We start from the raw sequence: 14,514 nt of genomic DNA on the forward strand, positions 1-14,514 counted from the left end.
TTAAAAAAAGAAAAAAAAAGGAAAGAAGTGCTTCAGCCATCCAGCCCTCCTACGAGGATTTGGCCGCCTGCTGACGTGGCGGGCCGGCTTCAGGGAGCGCCCAGCCCCGCGCCCTCCAGCGGTTCCGGCCCAACCGCCACCCCGAAGCTCGCGCCGGCCGCCGAGGAGACGGCGCTCAGGCGCACGCATGCGCACGGTGGGACGGCCCCGCGCGCAGCCACTTCCGGCGCGCTGGTGGAAGTGCGGTTCCGGGTTGCTGTTCTGCCCGCAGGCCGGCTGTGGGGGCTGGTGACGCGGGCCGGCGCTCACGAGAGGCCCCGGAGGCGGGGCTTTGCCGGCTGCCCAGAGAGCGGCAGGTGCGCGGGCGGGGACCGGAGACACGAGCAGGCCCGTCTTTCTCCCGGTGGTCTCGGAGTGCGCCCAAAGAGGCCCCGACTGGGTTGCCCAAGACCCAAGGCGGTGGGCAGTACCGCGGTGCAGAAAGGACGAGGGTGGGGGCAGAGGCGGGCTCCCCGGCCTGGGAACCTGAAGCCTGGGGTTCCGGAATTTCCCCCCCTGCGCGACTTTGGACCAGTCACTCTTCCTCTCTGGGTCTCGGTTTCCCTGCTGTCAAATGGGAGACACATTGGTCCTTCCCTTCTTTGACAGTCCACGCACGGGCGGGTCTGGAAGGAGACTGAGTGGGATCCAAACTGCCGCGGCAGGTGGCTGGCCCCCGGGCATTAGAAAGGTCTTTTACCCAACTTAGCCATCCTTTTTCTCAGCGACTTTCTTAGTGCGAGTCAAGGCTCTGGGGTCTGGCCGGGTAAACAGTGTGACTGTCAGAATCAACTGAAATAAATACTGGCCCTGGGAAACCTTAATCTCGTTTAAGTTCTTTTGCTCACTGCTCCTCCCAAGGCAAAGTGAGTTTAGCCACTTACTACAATGAGAGATTCTGTTCTTTGTGCCTTTAAGTGAAGCTCTTAGGCAAATCACAGATGCAAAGACCAGGGTGAAGGAGGGGAGACCCCTGAGGATTGTGGTAGCACAGATTTTCTCTCCCCTTCACCTTAGTCCTTCCTCCCTCCTCTTCCACACCCCCGGCCCGACCCCGCAACATTTTGGCCTTACACTTGAGAGGAAATATTCAATGCATTTTATTTTTGTCTTCATGCAGGACAGAAAGCTTTGACCTCCAAGCTGTTTTAAATCTAGTAGATAAGCCAGGTGAGTAGGTGGTTTACAGACATTGAAGGTAAAACTTTTGAAGAATTGTACAGACTTAAGTGGATGCTCTGAAGTGGTAAGAAGTCATTTGTACATCTTAGAGTGGAGCTTAGTTATCCTACACAAAATATCAAAAGTTAAGTTTGGACCCAGAATGTAAATGTTTCATGCACGTTAGGAGGGAAAGATGATTGAATATCATGTAAAACATTGTGAGAAAAGAAATTGACTTGAGGTAATTTTAGTCACTCTTAAAAAAGAGAACCACACAGCGTTTCCAGGAAACATTTAAGGATATCTGATACGTTGGCTGGCTTGCCTGTTTTTTTAGGAAAAAAGTTGTCAACATTTTCTAGTGAACAGCTGATTCCAAACCATCTTGGAACATTAGAACATTATACCTTCTCCCTGTATTGAGTTGCATGCTTTTGTCTAAACTGTAGTTGAACTTAATATTATTGGGGGAAGGATTCAGAAGCATTATGTTAATGTTTGCCGTGGGAAATTTTACTTGATGTGTTACATGCCACAGCCAATGTGGTGTAATTAAAAAAAAAAAAGAGTAAGGACTTGTGAGTCAGAGTCCTGGGTTCAAATGCCAACGCTGCATTTAGCCACACAATCTTTGGCAGATTACTTCACCTCCTTGAGACTGGATTTCCTTATCTGTACGTGCATCTGTAGCACCTGAGTGCTTTTCAAATGTTTAGTAATTGTGTTCTAGTAAGTGTGCATGTAAACTTATGGAACTTAATCTTGAAACCTGAAGCTTAACAAAACAACCCAGATGTGAAATTTCTCTGGTGTTTAACTTAGAGCGCTCTTTCATCTGATTTATAGATACGCTATTGCCACAAGCCTTTGGCCCACATTTCAGTGGGAATGCAGTTAGTTCGGATATCTGGAACTTTTTAGGCACCTGTCTCGGAATTCCTGGTTGCTGGCCTAACGACTGTTGGGGGTTCAAGACCTGGCCATCAGTGCAGGATAGCCACACAGCAAAATGTTTGCAAAACTAAAGAAGAAAATTGCAGAAGAGACTGCTGTCGCTCAGAGGCCAGGAGGTGCTACTAGGATCCCACGATCAGTGAGCAAGGAATCAGTTGCCTCCATGGGAGCTGACTCAGGAGATGACTTTGTAAGTATCTTCTCTAGTTTTTAATGTTTGGTACAGCCTCATTGTATTTTTAAAATAATATTTCAGGGAATCTTTGCAATAAATTTTTTATTATTATTATTTTGTAATAGCCGTTTTTATATATATATATATATTTAGATATTTATGTATTTATTTGGCTGCTCTGGGTCTTAGTTGCGGCCCTCAGGATCTTTGTTGCGGCACGCAGGATCTTTAGTTGCAGCATGCGGGATCTTGAGTTGCAGCATGCAGGATCTTGAGTTGCAGCATGTGAACTCTCAGTTGTAGCATGTGGGATCTAGTTCTCTGACCAGGGATCGAACCTGGGCCCCCTGCATTGGGAGCATGGAGTCTTTAGCTGCTGGACCACCAGGGAAGTCCCTCTAATAAGTATTTTCTTTTAAAATTGCAAGATTATTTGTAGTTTATATCTGATTTTTCTTGCTCTGAGGTGCTTTTCTATTTTTCTTATTTTTCGTGGGTCCCTTTGCATATTCTCTACATTGTCCTCTTGTACTCTTTTTTCATCTATATACCTTGTGCATCTTCTTTTACATTTCGTTTCTCGAAATACTTTGGCTTGTTGTGTCTGCACATATATACACTCTAAGTCATTGTTGCTTAGCGAGGTCTGTGAGTTTGGTGTGGAATTAGCCAGGGAATTAGCACTATTTTAGTGGGAAAATTGATGAAAAGATTGCACTGATGGCTGCATTGTATCCCTTATTTGTAAAATACCTTTGTAGCCGGAAAGATTTGAGGATGCTGCTGTGTTAGGTAAGTGTCATGCCTTAGGATTAAAATCGGGTCGGTGGCATATGACAGGATCCTCTTAAAGTTAGATAACTTAAAAGAAGTTATTTATAATGCTTGATATATGTAAAAGAATGTATGTAATGTAAGTGTAAAGTATAAGGCATAAAAATAAAATGAATGCTTGTTAAATCTGTCACCTATACAGAGAACTAGAACATTATCGGTGCTGTCAAAGCCACTTGTTTGCTCCTTCTTGGTTCCCTTCCCTTTCCGCCCCTTCAGGTAACCTGTCCAAAAGTTTGTGTATATCAGTCCTTTGCTTTTTAAAATATCCTACCAGATACATATATATTCATAAACAATCTGTTGTTTAATGTTGCTTGTTTTCAAACTTTATAAAAATGGTACACTATAGGTGATTCATTTATTTTTACTGCTGTATAAAATTCCAGCATTTGAAAAGGCCACAATTTGTCTCTGTCTTCTACTAGTGATAGATACTTGAGTTGTTTCCATGGTCAGATGAGTCCTCCTTTCTTATACTATCTGTTCAGGTCAGATTACGTGGCAGAAGCTATTAGGTTATTGGGGGGGAACAATAGATGACCAGATCTAAATTATCATTGGCTCCTGTATTTAACAGGAAATATAAATGCACATTTGATCACCAGGCTGAAGGACATAGTTTTAATCTGAGTTCTGTGGCAGAAGTACTTGCTTTGCCTTCACACTGACTTGCTAAATGAAGTCTCTCATCTTGAACGTATTCCAGATATGGAGATTGGCCTGAATTCAGGAAATACTTTGCTGTGTGACTTCTAAAGTTATCTGTTTGAACTTATTTATGTATACATTCTGATCTTCACTCCCTATCTCCAGACCTTTATATCCCATTGCATATATTTCTCCAACCAGGTGCCTTTCCTCTGGTATCTCAAATTCTAACATGAACAAAACTGAATTCATTAACTCCATTTCTACATGTGCACCTTCATCCCCCAAGTCACCAGCAAGAAACCCTGGAGACATTTTAGACTCTTCGCTTCTTCACTTCTTGGTGTCCAGTTAGTCAGCAAGTATTTTGGCTTCCATCTCCTGACTCAAACTTACCCTTTGTACTCCATTTACTAGTAGTACATTTTACTTCCATTTTATTTCAGGCTGTCTTTCTTTCGTGGACAAATGTGGTAGCCTATCTGGGCCCCCTGGCTCCGGTAACTCCCCAGAGCGGACCTGTTCATGTCTGTCCAATGCTTGAAACTCCTCAGTGGCTTCCCCATCATCTGCAGGATGAAGTGCAAAGTCATTATTATAGTATAATGGTAAACCTCTGTGGTCTTGTCACAGCTAACCCATCCTACCGTTATCTCATTCTACTTTCCTATACCCTGTGCTCCAGCCATTGTACATTGAACTTAATGTACTTTATGGAATGGACAACTTTCCATCATACCTACAAATGCTTGCATATTCTGTCTCCTCTCTCTGGAATTTCTCCTATGTCCTCCTCTCACTTCTGAATTCCTCTGACATACTTGTGTGCATCCTTCAAGACTTGGCTCACGTGTTACTTCCAGGAAGCCCCCTTGACCCGACCTGCCCATCTCACCCCCTCTACTCTTTATCCCTACTGGCTGAATTTGGTCCCTTGTCTCCTATATCCTCTGTAATATCACCTGTTACACTGCATTGTTGTTGATGATTTGCTTGTTTGGCTCTCCCACTAAACTGGGAGCTTCATGAGAGGCAATAGAGTAACAGTTAGGAACTCAGGCCAGGTTATGGAGGTAGACCCGGATTTGATTCCTCTTTCATCGTTATTGTGTGACCTTGGGAAAATTTTTTGTCACTTTTCTGTGCCTTAATTTCCACATCTATAAAATGGAGATAGGAACTATACCTGTCTTTATTAAAGTATGTGTGTTGGGGCAGGGTGGGCAGGCAAGGTTCTCCCCTAGGTTCGATTATTCATTAGAAGAACTCACAGGACTCAGCATATAGTTTTACTCACTACTATCATTTACCACAGTGAAAACATTTACTACAAGGAAAAATTAGCAAAGGGAAAAGGTGCATGAACAAAGTCTGGAGGAAACCAGGCACAGGCTTCCAAGAGTCCTCTCCCAGTGGAGTTGCATAGGGCACACTTATTTCCCTCAGCAAGGAATTGTGACAACACAGGATAAAATGTTATCTATCAAGGAAGCTCATTAGAGACTCAGTGCCCAGGAATTTTACTGGAGGCTAGTCATATAGGCACCCTCTGCCTAGCATTTACCAAAATTCCAGACTCCCAGAACGAAAACAGGTGTTCAGCATAAACCATATTTTTGGAACAATTAGTTTAGGTACAGTGAGCCATTCTTATCAGGAATGGTGAGAACCCTTGTAAAATCTAAGTTCCCATAGGCCAGCCAAGGGCTCGCCTTACAAGCAGGCCTTGCCAAGGATAGCAGTCTCAGGCCTGGGATGTTAACTCTTTTCTGCATAGTATATAAAACACTTAGTATAGTGCCTGGCTCTTAATAAGCACTTGGTAATTCATAGTTGCTGCAGCTGCTGCTGTTTTAGGTTGGGACTCCATTTCACCACTGTTTCCAGTGCTTAGCACAGTGCTAAGAATAGATGTCTCACTGACAGTAATAATCATAACTTGTACTACTAACAGATGACACGTATTAAAGTTAATTACGTGCCAGGCTGTGTTTTCAGGACCTGACAAGTATTCATTTATTTAATCCTCATCACAGCTTTGTGACGTAGATTATGTTTGTTACATTTTACATGTGAGGAAACCAGTGCACAGAGAAGTTAAGTAATTGGTCCAAGTTCTTGTAGTTTGTTAGTGGTGAAGATGGGACTTTAACCTGGGCCTTCCGCCTCCTGAGACTCCCTTTTAACTATACCCTCCATAATGGACAAGTAAGTGGCTCAGTGGGTAAATGAATATTTAAAATGAGTTGTTCCATCACCTTTAAATACATTTTGGCAGTAAATGGGGAATAATAGGTATAATAGGTATAATAATATTAGGTATAATAATGGTATTGTGGCTATAAAGGAAAATGTCCTTATATTTTAGAAATGTTTATCAAAATATTTAGGATGAATGTCAATGTCTGCTATTTGAAGTACTATAGTAGAATAAAAATTGATGAAGCAAATATGGGAAAAATCAGCAGTTGTTAAAGTAGAGAGAGTGTTCATTAAACCACCCTCCTTACTCTTCTGTATTTTTAAAATTTTATAATCAAAAGTAGAAAGATAAAGTGATTTATTTATTAGCAGTAGTAAGCAGTGCCCAAAGTAGTAGTAGTGCACATGTTTTAAGATAATCTAAATTATTGGGAAAATTTGGCGTCTCATTAATACAGTGATTTACTGAATGTATATTATCTGCTAAAGTTTTTGATGCATTTTAGAGCTATAGATTGATACCCCTTTGTTTTACAGATGAAGATACTGAAACTTTATCAATGTCAGTGATAGGTTCTTCATCACAGACCAACCAGGCTTTCTTTGATCCCTTGCTAAAGAACCTTCTTCCCTTTACCTCAGGATTTTACCTTTGGAAAAATAAAGTGCTTTACTTTTTTATCTGAAAATATATTTTTTTGTATTATGTACTTGGTGTAATATGATCATAATGGATTTGTTTACCACTGTGTATTCCAGTAGTGTGTGTGCGTGCATACACACACACACACACACACACACACACACACACAATTTATCTGTTTTGCATCTTGTATCTCCTCACATTATACATGGAGGTAGTGTTGCTTCTACTTTATAGTTAGAGAAACTTTTCAGTTATCACTTAAAGTGTAACCAAACCTAAAATAAGAGTTGTTGCTTTCTGATTGAATATTGTGGTCTCACGCTGCTAAAAATCCAGGTATGAATACAACCTCTTATATCTGTCTCAACAGGCGTCTGATGGAAGCAGCTCCAGAGAAGATCTTTCATCCCAGCTTTTGAGAAGGAATGAACAGATACGGAAATTAGAGGCCAGGCTTTCTGGTATGTCTAAGAACTCATAAGAAGCAAACAAAGGAAACTTGCCTTGCCTGACCCTCTTTGCCTATAAAGAAGCCAAACAGCATAACCTTACAGTTATTTTGACATATTTTGATATTCTCAGTCAAAAAGGAGCAACTTGTACCCCCTTTAATCCCTTCTTTTGTTAGTGTACTGAATAGTGTAAATTCAAAACTGAGTTTTAAAGTTAAAAAAAAAAAACTGACGTTTTTCTGCTCCTGAGATTTCTAGCCGTGGATATAAAAGGTATTAAAAGTATATGTAGATTTAACTATCTTTCATCCATTAGCCTAGCTTGCTTTCAGGTGAAGAGGGTTAGGAGATAGCATTTTTAGGGAATGGCCAACAGATGTTGGATTCTTCAGCACCAGACAGGGTTTGGTGCTACGTTGCCACTTGCTACAGATACATATCACCTGTGTAATGTCTTTCTGGGTCTTTGGGCTACTTTTCAGTGGTATTTCTAACTTCAGCACCTGTATAGAAGCTGTAACTCTCATTATGTCTTTTATGTGCAGTTTACGATGTACACCACTCCTATTATATTCTTTGCCTGAGCAGAGGGCATATTTGTGATAGAGTTGTGAGTTCTTATTTTGGTTTCTGCCAGTAGATACATTTTGAAAGCTTCAGCCTGTGAAGTGGTCAATGACTTCTGTGTTTGTTTTTGTCCTTTGGCCTTATGCCCATTTTACTGTAATGAAAGCAACAGACTACAAAATTCACCAAGTTGTATGTGAAATATTTGTGTTTGTGTAGTTATCAAAGGTATATAGTATAACTCACAGCTCCTAGATAGTCCATTATCTCATTTTGTTCTCACTCTAGCCTAACAATGCTTAGTGACATTAAGGTCACAGAGGTAGTAGGTGGTAGAGCTGGGATCCAAACCACTACAGTCTGCTTTAAACTCAATTGTTATTATCCTGTTACCCCTACCTGTAAGTAATACCAGTAACAGAGGTGAAGTAACTTTATATTTGTTCAGTGTTGGGGAGAAAGCTCTGAGGTAATATGGATCTTCCCTAAATAGTTTGGGCTTGACTGATGTTAGAGGAGGGACAGGGAAGAGGACTGACATTTATTAAGCCCACTTATGTCCTGGGCATTTACCTACAGGCTCAGTGTGAATAATAATAACAACCACAGTATCAGCTACCCTTTATTGAGCATTGTGTGCAACGTGCTTAAAGCACTTAGTTTGTTTTATAATTAAGGCATATAGAACATTTAGTTTATTATCTAATACATCCTTTGAGGTAGATAAATTAATATCATCATTTCATAAATGAAGAAACTAATACTTAGGATCAATAATTTGCTTAAGGTCTCTCAGCTAAGGACTGACAGAGTTGGGATTTGAACTAAAGCCTGTCTACTTTTCCACTATACCATACTATCTTCTTTGGCTACCAAGGTAATTAATTCTGACTTTCACCTTTAATATGTCATAGGCAGCTCAGTTCTGTGTAGAAAGGAAGCTGACTTTTCTAGAGAATTAAGTACTTTTATTGCAAAGGCAATACTGTGGTAAGATGTTTGCTATTGCCCTAACCACTGTCACTCAGTTGTATGGACTCTTAAGTGAGCTGTTCAGTGAATTCCCTTTGATCTATCCTACTGCTAAGACTGGAAAGGAAGGTGAAACTGAGATTTGAAATTAAGTAATGAGATAATAGTGGTTTTCATGGCGGGGCATTTCTGATGACCAGACCAGGCCCAGTTCTTGTTCTCTCTCAAGGCTAAACAAATCTGCCTGTTTGTATTCACCATTTACACTGTGGGTAGTTTGTACTATACCTGTTTGCCTGTGTTGTTCATTGTTAATGGGAGGCTGTCTGCCCAGCTTTCCTTAACAGGAATGGTTTTCAGGTTGAGAAAATCATCATCATTTTCATTCATTTTTTTTTGTTTAATTAACTTCCTTTCCTGATGTTTGTCCATTCCTGGTATGTGCGTCACCCTCCTCACCCAAGACTATGCTGAACAGGTCCGAAACTTGCAGAAGATAAAAGAGAAGCTTGAAATTGCATTAGAAAAACACCAGGATTGTACGTATTTTTTTTCCTGCTTTTTTCAATCTTTCCAGGGTTTAGTTTTTTGAAATGAAACAATAGCGTATGGTTAAGTTTGTCCTTCATCATAGCCCAGATCTTTATTTTATAAGTAGTGTACTTCTTAATCAAGTTGATATAACATTTATCTGATAGTTATAAGCATACAGTTCATCCTTATGTTGCTTTATGGGCATGCTTCTTAGGAGAAGGTTATTATGTATCTCATCCAGTTGGCTGGTTTATTGGCTGCCCTTAGTTTTTAGTAAAATCAAGTGCCTGGTCCTTGGGCCTACATTAAGAAACTTTGGTTCTAGCCATAGCTTCATTGCTGCTTTGTTCAAGAACTGGGGAAAATCTTTATCTGTCATCACTCCTCTAACAATAGAACATACATTTTGTTTAGTTTACCCTAAATCATATGTTCTCCTTTGGGTTCAATCCAAGAAAGATGCTAACAGAAGTAGAAAGTTATTTTTTGTTGATATAATATATACTAAAAAAAATTTTTTGAGGAAAATAAAGTGGAAGAAGTGTTTTGCTTTGTTTTGACTTTTTGTTTTAATTCTGATAAAGTAGTAGTAGCCATCACTTAGCAATAGCATTGGTGTTTTCTGGCAACCTACCTAACTCAGTGTTCTATCACTGTATCATTTAGAAAGTTACCCTTTGGCATCTTCCTAAATGTATATACTTGACTATAACAAAAAACCAAGAACAATTGGAAACAAGCTAAAACAAAACTGTGGTCTATTACTAAGGGCAAAAGATTCTGGGAAAGTCAAGATGGGTCAGGTTTTTCCCAGTCTCATAATCCACTCTGTGACCTTGGCCTTTTTTGTTAGGTGACAGTTGTAAAGTAATCACATGGGCTATTTGACATGCTGTTTCTGAAATATCTCCATATCTCAAATAGAGCCTCTTTGTTAACAGCTTCCATGCGGAAATTTCAAGAGCAGAATGAGACATTCCAAGCCAACAGAGCCAAAATGGCAGAAGGACTGGCTTTGGCATTAGCCAGAAAGGACCAGGTATTTTATATGTGGCACTGCCCAAGGCTGGTGGAAAGATTTCACTTAGTGACATGATTTCAAAAATCATGCCATAAACCTGGTAGAAGATATTTACAACCCAGGAGAAAAGGAATGCTATATAAGTTCTTTGAGATTTCATTTGGCCTTAGGGTGGGAAATTATTAAGGAACTTTACAGTTATAATCATGAAATGTGTCCATAATGTGAGAGTATCATTTTCCAAACTGTATAACTTTGTAAAATGGAGAGGAAAGTAGTGTGTTCGTAATCTGGTGGTGAACCCCAAGATAAGGAAAAACGTCTCTGCCCTCCAAAAACCTGTCTGAAAGCCTAGTCCCAAAACACTTGCCTTTATAGTGGAGAAGATGCTATCAAGCTAGTGATCATCCATGGAGTACATAGTTCTTACAACCTCTGTCCCAAGTTTCCTCATCCCCAGCCAACTAGCCTGAGAGGAACTTCTGTAATCTCAGTAGAACCATCCATTGAAAGATGCTGAATGAATGACAATAAGAAACTAATACGATTACTGGCTCTTACAATAATTATAAAGTATATTTTGTTCAATGGCATTTTGAATTTAAGATAAGCATCAAAATACTGTAATGATAATTCTGATTTATTAAGATAGGGTCAATTTATTATATTACATTTCCTTTTAAGAAAATACATTATTTCATCTGCAGTAGGTGGGGTGGTTGGTTGACTTGTTTTACAGTGTGTATTAGTCATGTCAGACATTTACTAGCCAGAAAAAAAAATCATTCACCAATAATTAGTGAATAACTGTGATATGAATTTATATAAATGAAGAGATAATCTAAAATTGGTGGACTCTGATTGTAGGCAGTTGGGATATAGCCTTTTGTACCAGTGGTTATTTTTTCCCCTCTTCTGTGCTTGGTGAATAAGGGGCATAATCCCTTCTCCTTTAACTTTTATCAGATGGCATAAAAGATATTGGTAAAGTGAAAATGAGAAGGAAAATAATGATTGGGGGCTGCTGAAGACAACCCCTGCCCCCCGCCTGTTTTTCAGTCAATTAATTTTTATAGAGCAGTTGTAGAATTACCAACACAGCTGGTCCCAGCTACCCACTCCCAAGAAATATTAATAGTACTCATAGAAAAACCCTCAGGAATAAGCTGAAAACTGCATCAAAACATCAGATACAGCCTTGTTTGGGTGCTCTGCTTAGTAAAAATTTGCAGGCTTATGTATGTGCTTTAGAATTTTATATAAAGTTCATTTTCTTTTCCTTTTAGGACTCTTGGCTTTCTTTATATTTGCTGTTTTGTTTGGTTGATTGGTTGCTTTGGGTGGAGAGGGTTATTTTGTTTTCTTAAGATCTTGGTATTATTGATACTCTTCCCTGGAAACTGTACTTTTTTATTGTTTTGTTTTAGGAATGGTCAGAAAAAATGGATCAGCTTGAAAAGGTTAGTTCATCTTTGTTTTTGTCTCATTGTGAATGTTGGCCTCTTCTCTGGGGCTTGGAAAATGCTTTCTTCAGTACCTAGTACACTGATGGCTATACCACCTCTTGGAAGCAGGGCACTGGGTGATTAGACATTGACTTAGAAAGCTCGTGTCTTCCTTTTCCTTGGTGGGTGTACTGGATATCTTTTGTTTGCCCCTCCAGGTACACTCTCCACCCCCTCTCCTACCTTTCTCTGTGTACGAAGGCTGATAGGGAATGCATCAGCAGGGCTCCATTGCCCTCTGGCTTCTAATTAAGTGTGCCTGTGGGAAACATAAAAAGAACTATGTGTAGAAGAGTGTGGTCGGGAAGTTTATTCCCTCAGCCATCTCCATGTGAGATCCCTTCAGTTTGGATGCATCCCATGGCCCAAGGTCACAGCTTCAGCTGGACCTTTGGTTCACCCTCTGATAGAGTTTCTCTTTTTGTGTTTCTTGTAACCTATTTATCCCTTTGCCCCTTTATGCCAACTGTTACTAGCACATCATCTCTTTTGGGTTTTCTTACCCCACCCACAGCTTTGAAAAGTCCCTTTATTAGACTGTCTGCAGAATATCTACTTTGAGTCTGTTTCTTGCTGGGGCTCTGATTGACACAGTGGTAACATTAGGAATAATTTTTGAGGATGCAGTTGGGAAGGATGGCATTTCTGAAGGCTCAGCATTGAGTAGATAAGAGAACCTCTTAGCTAGACACAGACGAGGAGAATTGATTATTCCAGCACCATAGCTTGTGTAACACTGTGTAGGTGCCTTATGTAATGTATTCCTGGCTCCCAGACATGAACAGGAAGATGAAATTTCACACCTACAATTAGAAAGACATTTTAATTTAAAATAATCAATAGTCAATTTGCTCAGCCCACATTATGTGCTGCTTCCTAATTCATTCCTTGTTTTCATTGAGTACTCCTAAGTTACTCTTTATGGTAGAAAATTATTTCTTTTCTTTTTCTATTTTTTTTTTGCCACACCATGTGGCATGCAGGATCTTAGTTCCCCAACCAGGGATCGAACCTGTGCCCCCTGCATTGGGAGCACAGAGTCCTAACCGCTGGACTGCCAGGGAAGTCCAGAAAATTATTTCTTAGATTGATATATTCAGTTGTAAAATATATTTACTGTTAATTTTATTAAACAGATGAGTTGTATTATTGCTCCATTCTTGGGATGAAACACGAAGTTAAACCAGCGATTTTCTTTGTGTGTTCTGTAGAAATCTGATTACCCAAGCTATCAGAATGCCTTAACGTATTTACGTAAGGAAAGAATTACAGAAGAGTCAAGCTATGTCCCAAAGAAACTTGTGCTTAAAAAATATATATCTAAACATGGTGTTAATTATGGTCTTCTTAAATATGAAGGTATGGGTTAGGTTAAAGTTTTCTTGTCTTGAAAGAAACTCTTAAGATTGTAGCAGTTGAATTCTCATTGGACTATTTTTTCATCTTTTAAAATTATGGTAAAGGGGGAATCCATATAGGACTGAACTAAATAAAATCTACTTCAGTTCACTAAGATCTTTTCTCTCCATCCCCCCGCCCTACCGCAGGAGAGGTTGGGAAATATTTTAGACCAGGAAAGAGTAATGAGGCATCTATGTAGGTCTTTTAAGCCACTGTGATTTTTGGAAGCGTTATTTTTAGACTGTTTCAATTTTTTTTTATTTAATTTTTTTATACAGCAAGTTCTTTTTTTAAAATTTTTTTTAAATTTATTTTTTATACAGCAGGTCCTTATTAGTTATCCATTTTGTACATGTTAGTGTATATATGTCAATCCCAATCTCCCAGTCCCACCACCCCTCCCCCCTCAGTTTTAATTTATTTTTAATCAAGAATTGGAAACTGCGACAACAGGGTTTGTCCTGAATAGAATCCATCTCAGGAAGCTATTATTTAGTAAATTGTAACCTCCTGACACCAGTCATGTCTAATTTTTGTTGACTTGCTATCTGAACTTACTAACCAAAATTAGTTCTACTTAAATGCGTCTAATTTTTTAAGAGCATTCAGTCTTGTTCCAGTTATTCATGTTATTCAACCAGTTCAGTGTGTCATTGAGATAGACATGTAAAATGGATGTCTGCAATTGCTAATCAAACTTAAGCACTTTTCAAGTGTTAAGTAATTGTCGCTCTTGTTCCCCTTTTCACAGCTATCATTTAAAACATATTTATTTCTAACTTAAAGAATTTATAGATAATTTTGTAAATAATTACTGTAAAACTTCCCATTATCAATGTATTATTGCTACTGATAAGAAATTGTCTTCAGATTTTCCTTTATTAAGAATTCTGCTTGTATAATACGGATTTCTAATGTCCTAGTTGCCTGAACTGATATCTTCTTTTGCATAGGATAAAAGGTTTCTGACAGCTCAGTTACAGGAAATGAAGAACCAGAGTTTGAATCTTTTCCAAAGGAGAGATGAAATGGATGAATTAGAGGGGTTCCAGCAGCAGGAACTAAGTAAAGTAAAGCACATGGTATGCGTTTTTGTTTTAGAAGCTAAATCCTGAATAGATGATTTTGCTAGTCATCACTCTCTAACTGCTGATAAGCATACCTTAGTTGTCTTTGATACTAATCATATTTGTATGTTTTTCAGTTTGTTAAAGTGGAAAAGTTCTGTTTGAAATGTATTTCCTTTTCCTTTTTAAACTACTGGGCATATGAGACCCCTTCTAAGCTCACAAAAATGTTATGAAAGCTTGCCTTATTGGTCCAGATTTTTTGTAATTTATTAATTAATTTATTTTTGGCTGCATTGGGTCTTTGTTGCTACACGCGGGCTTTCTCTA

General features: G+C 39.3%; 1 protein-coding gene across 2 annotated transcripts in view; it reads left to right on the forward strand.

Annotated features, from left to right (window-relative positions):
- The first annotated feature begins 240 nt into the window (after positions 1-240).
- GOLGA1 (golgin A1) overlaps positions 241-14,514 on the forward strand; it is a 51,697-nt gene continuing 37,423 nt past the window's right edge. Inside the window, exons 1-8 of one of the 2 annotated variants that reach the window (XM_082656944.1) lie at positions 241-356; positions 1,160-1,209; positions 2,050-2,347; positions 7,036-7,126; positions 9,121-9,195; positions 10,132-10,229; positions 11,639-11,671; positions 14,071-14,199. In XM_082656944.1, coding sequence (XP_082513070.1) covers positions 2,213-2,347; positions 7,036-7,126; positions 9,121-9,195; positions 10,132-10,229; positions 11,639-11,671; positions 14,071-14,199 — 561 coding nt within the window. In that variant the 5' untranslated portion in view covers positions 241-356; positions 1,160-1,209; positions 2,050-2,212. Of the gene's footprint in view, positions 460-1,159; positions 1,210-2,049; positions 2,348-7,035; positions 7,127-9,120; positions 9,196-10,131; positions 10,230-11,638; positions 11,672-14,070; positions 14,200-14,514 lie in introns of both variants that reach the window. The other variant, XM_082656945.1, reaches the window with a different exon arrangement.

This window comes from Grampus griseus (assembly GCF_964374135.1).
Source record: "Grampus griseus genome assembly, chromosome: 6".
Taxonomy (NCBI): Eukaryota; Metazoa; Chordata; class Mammalia; order Artiodactyla; family Delphinidae; genus Grampus; species Grampus griseus.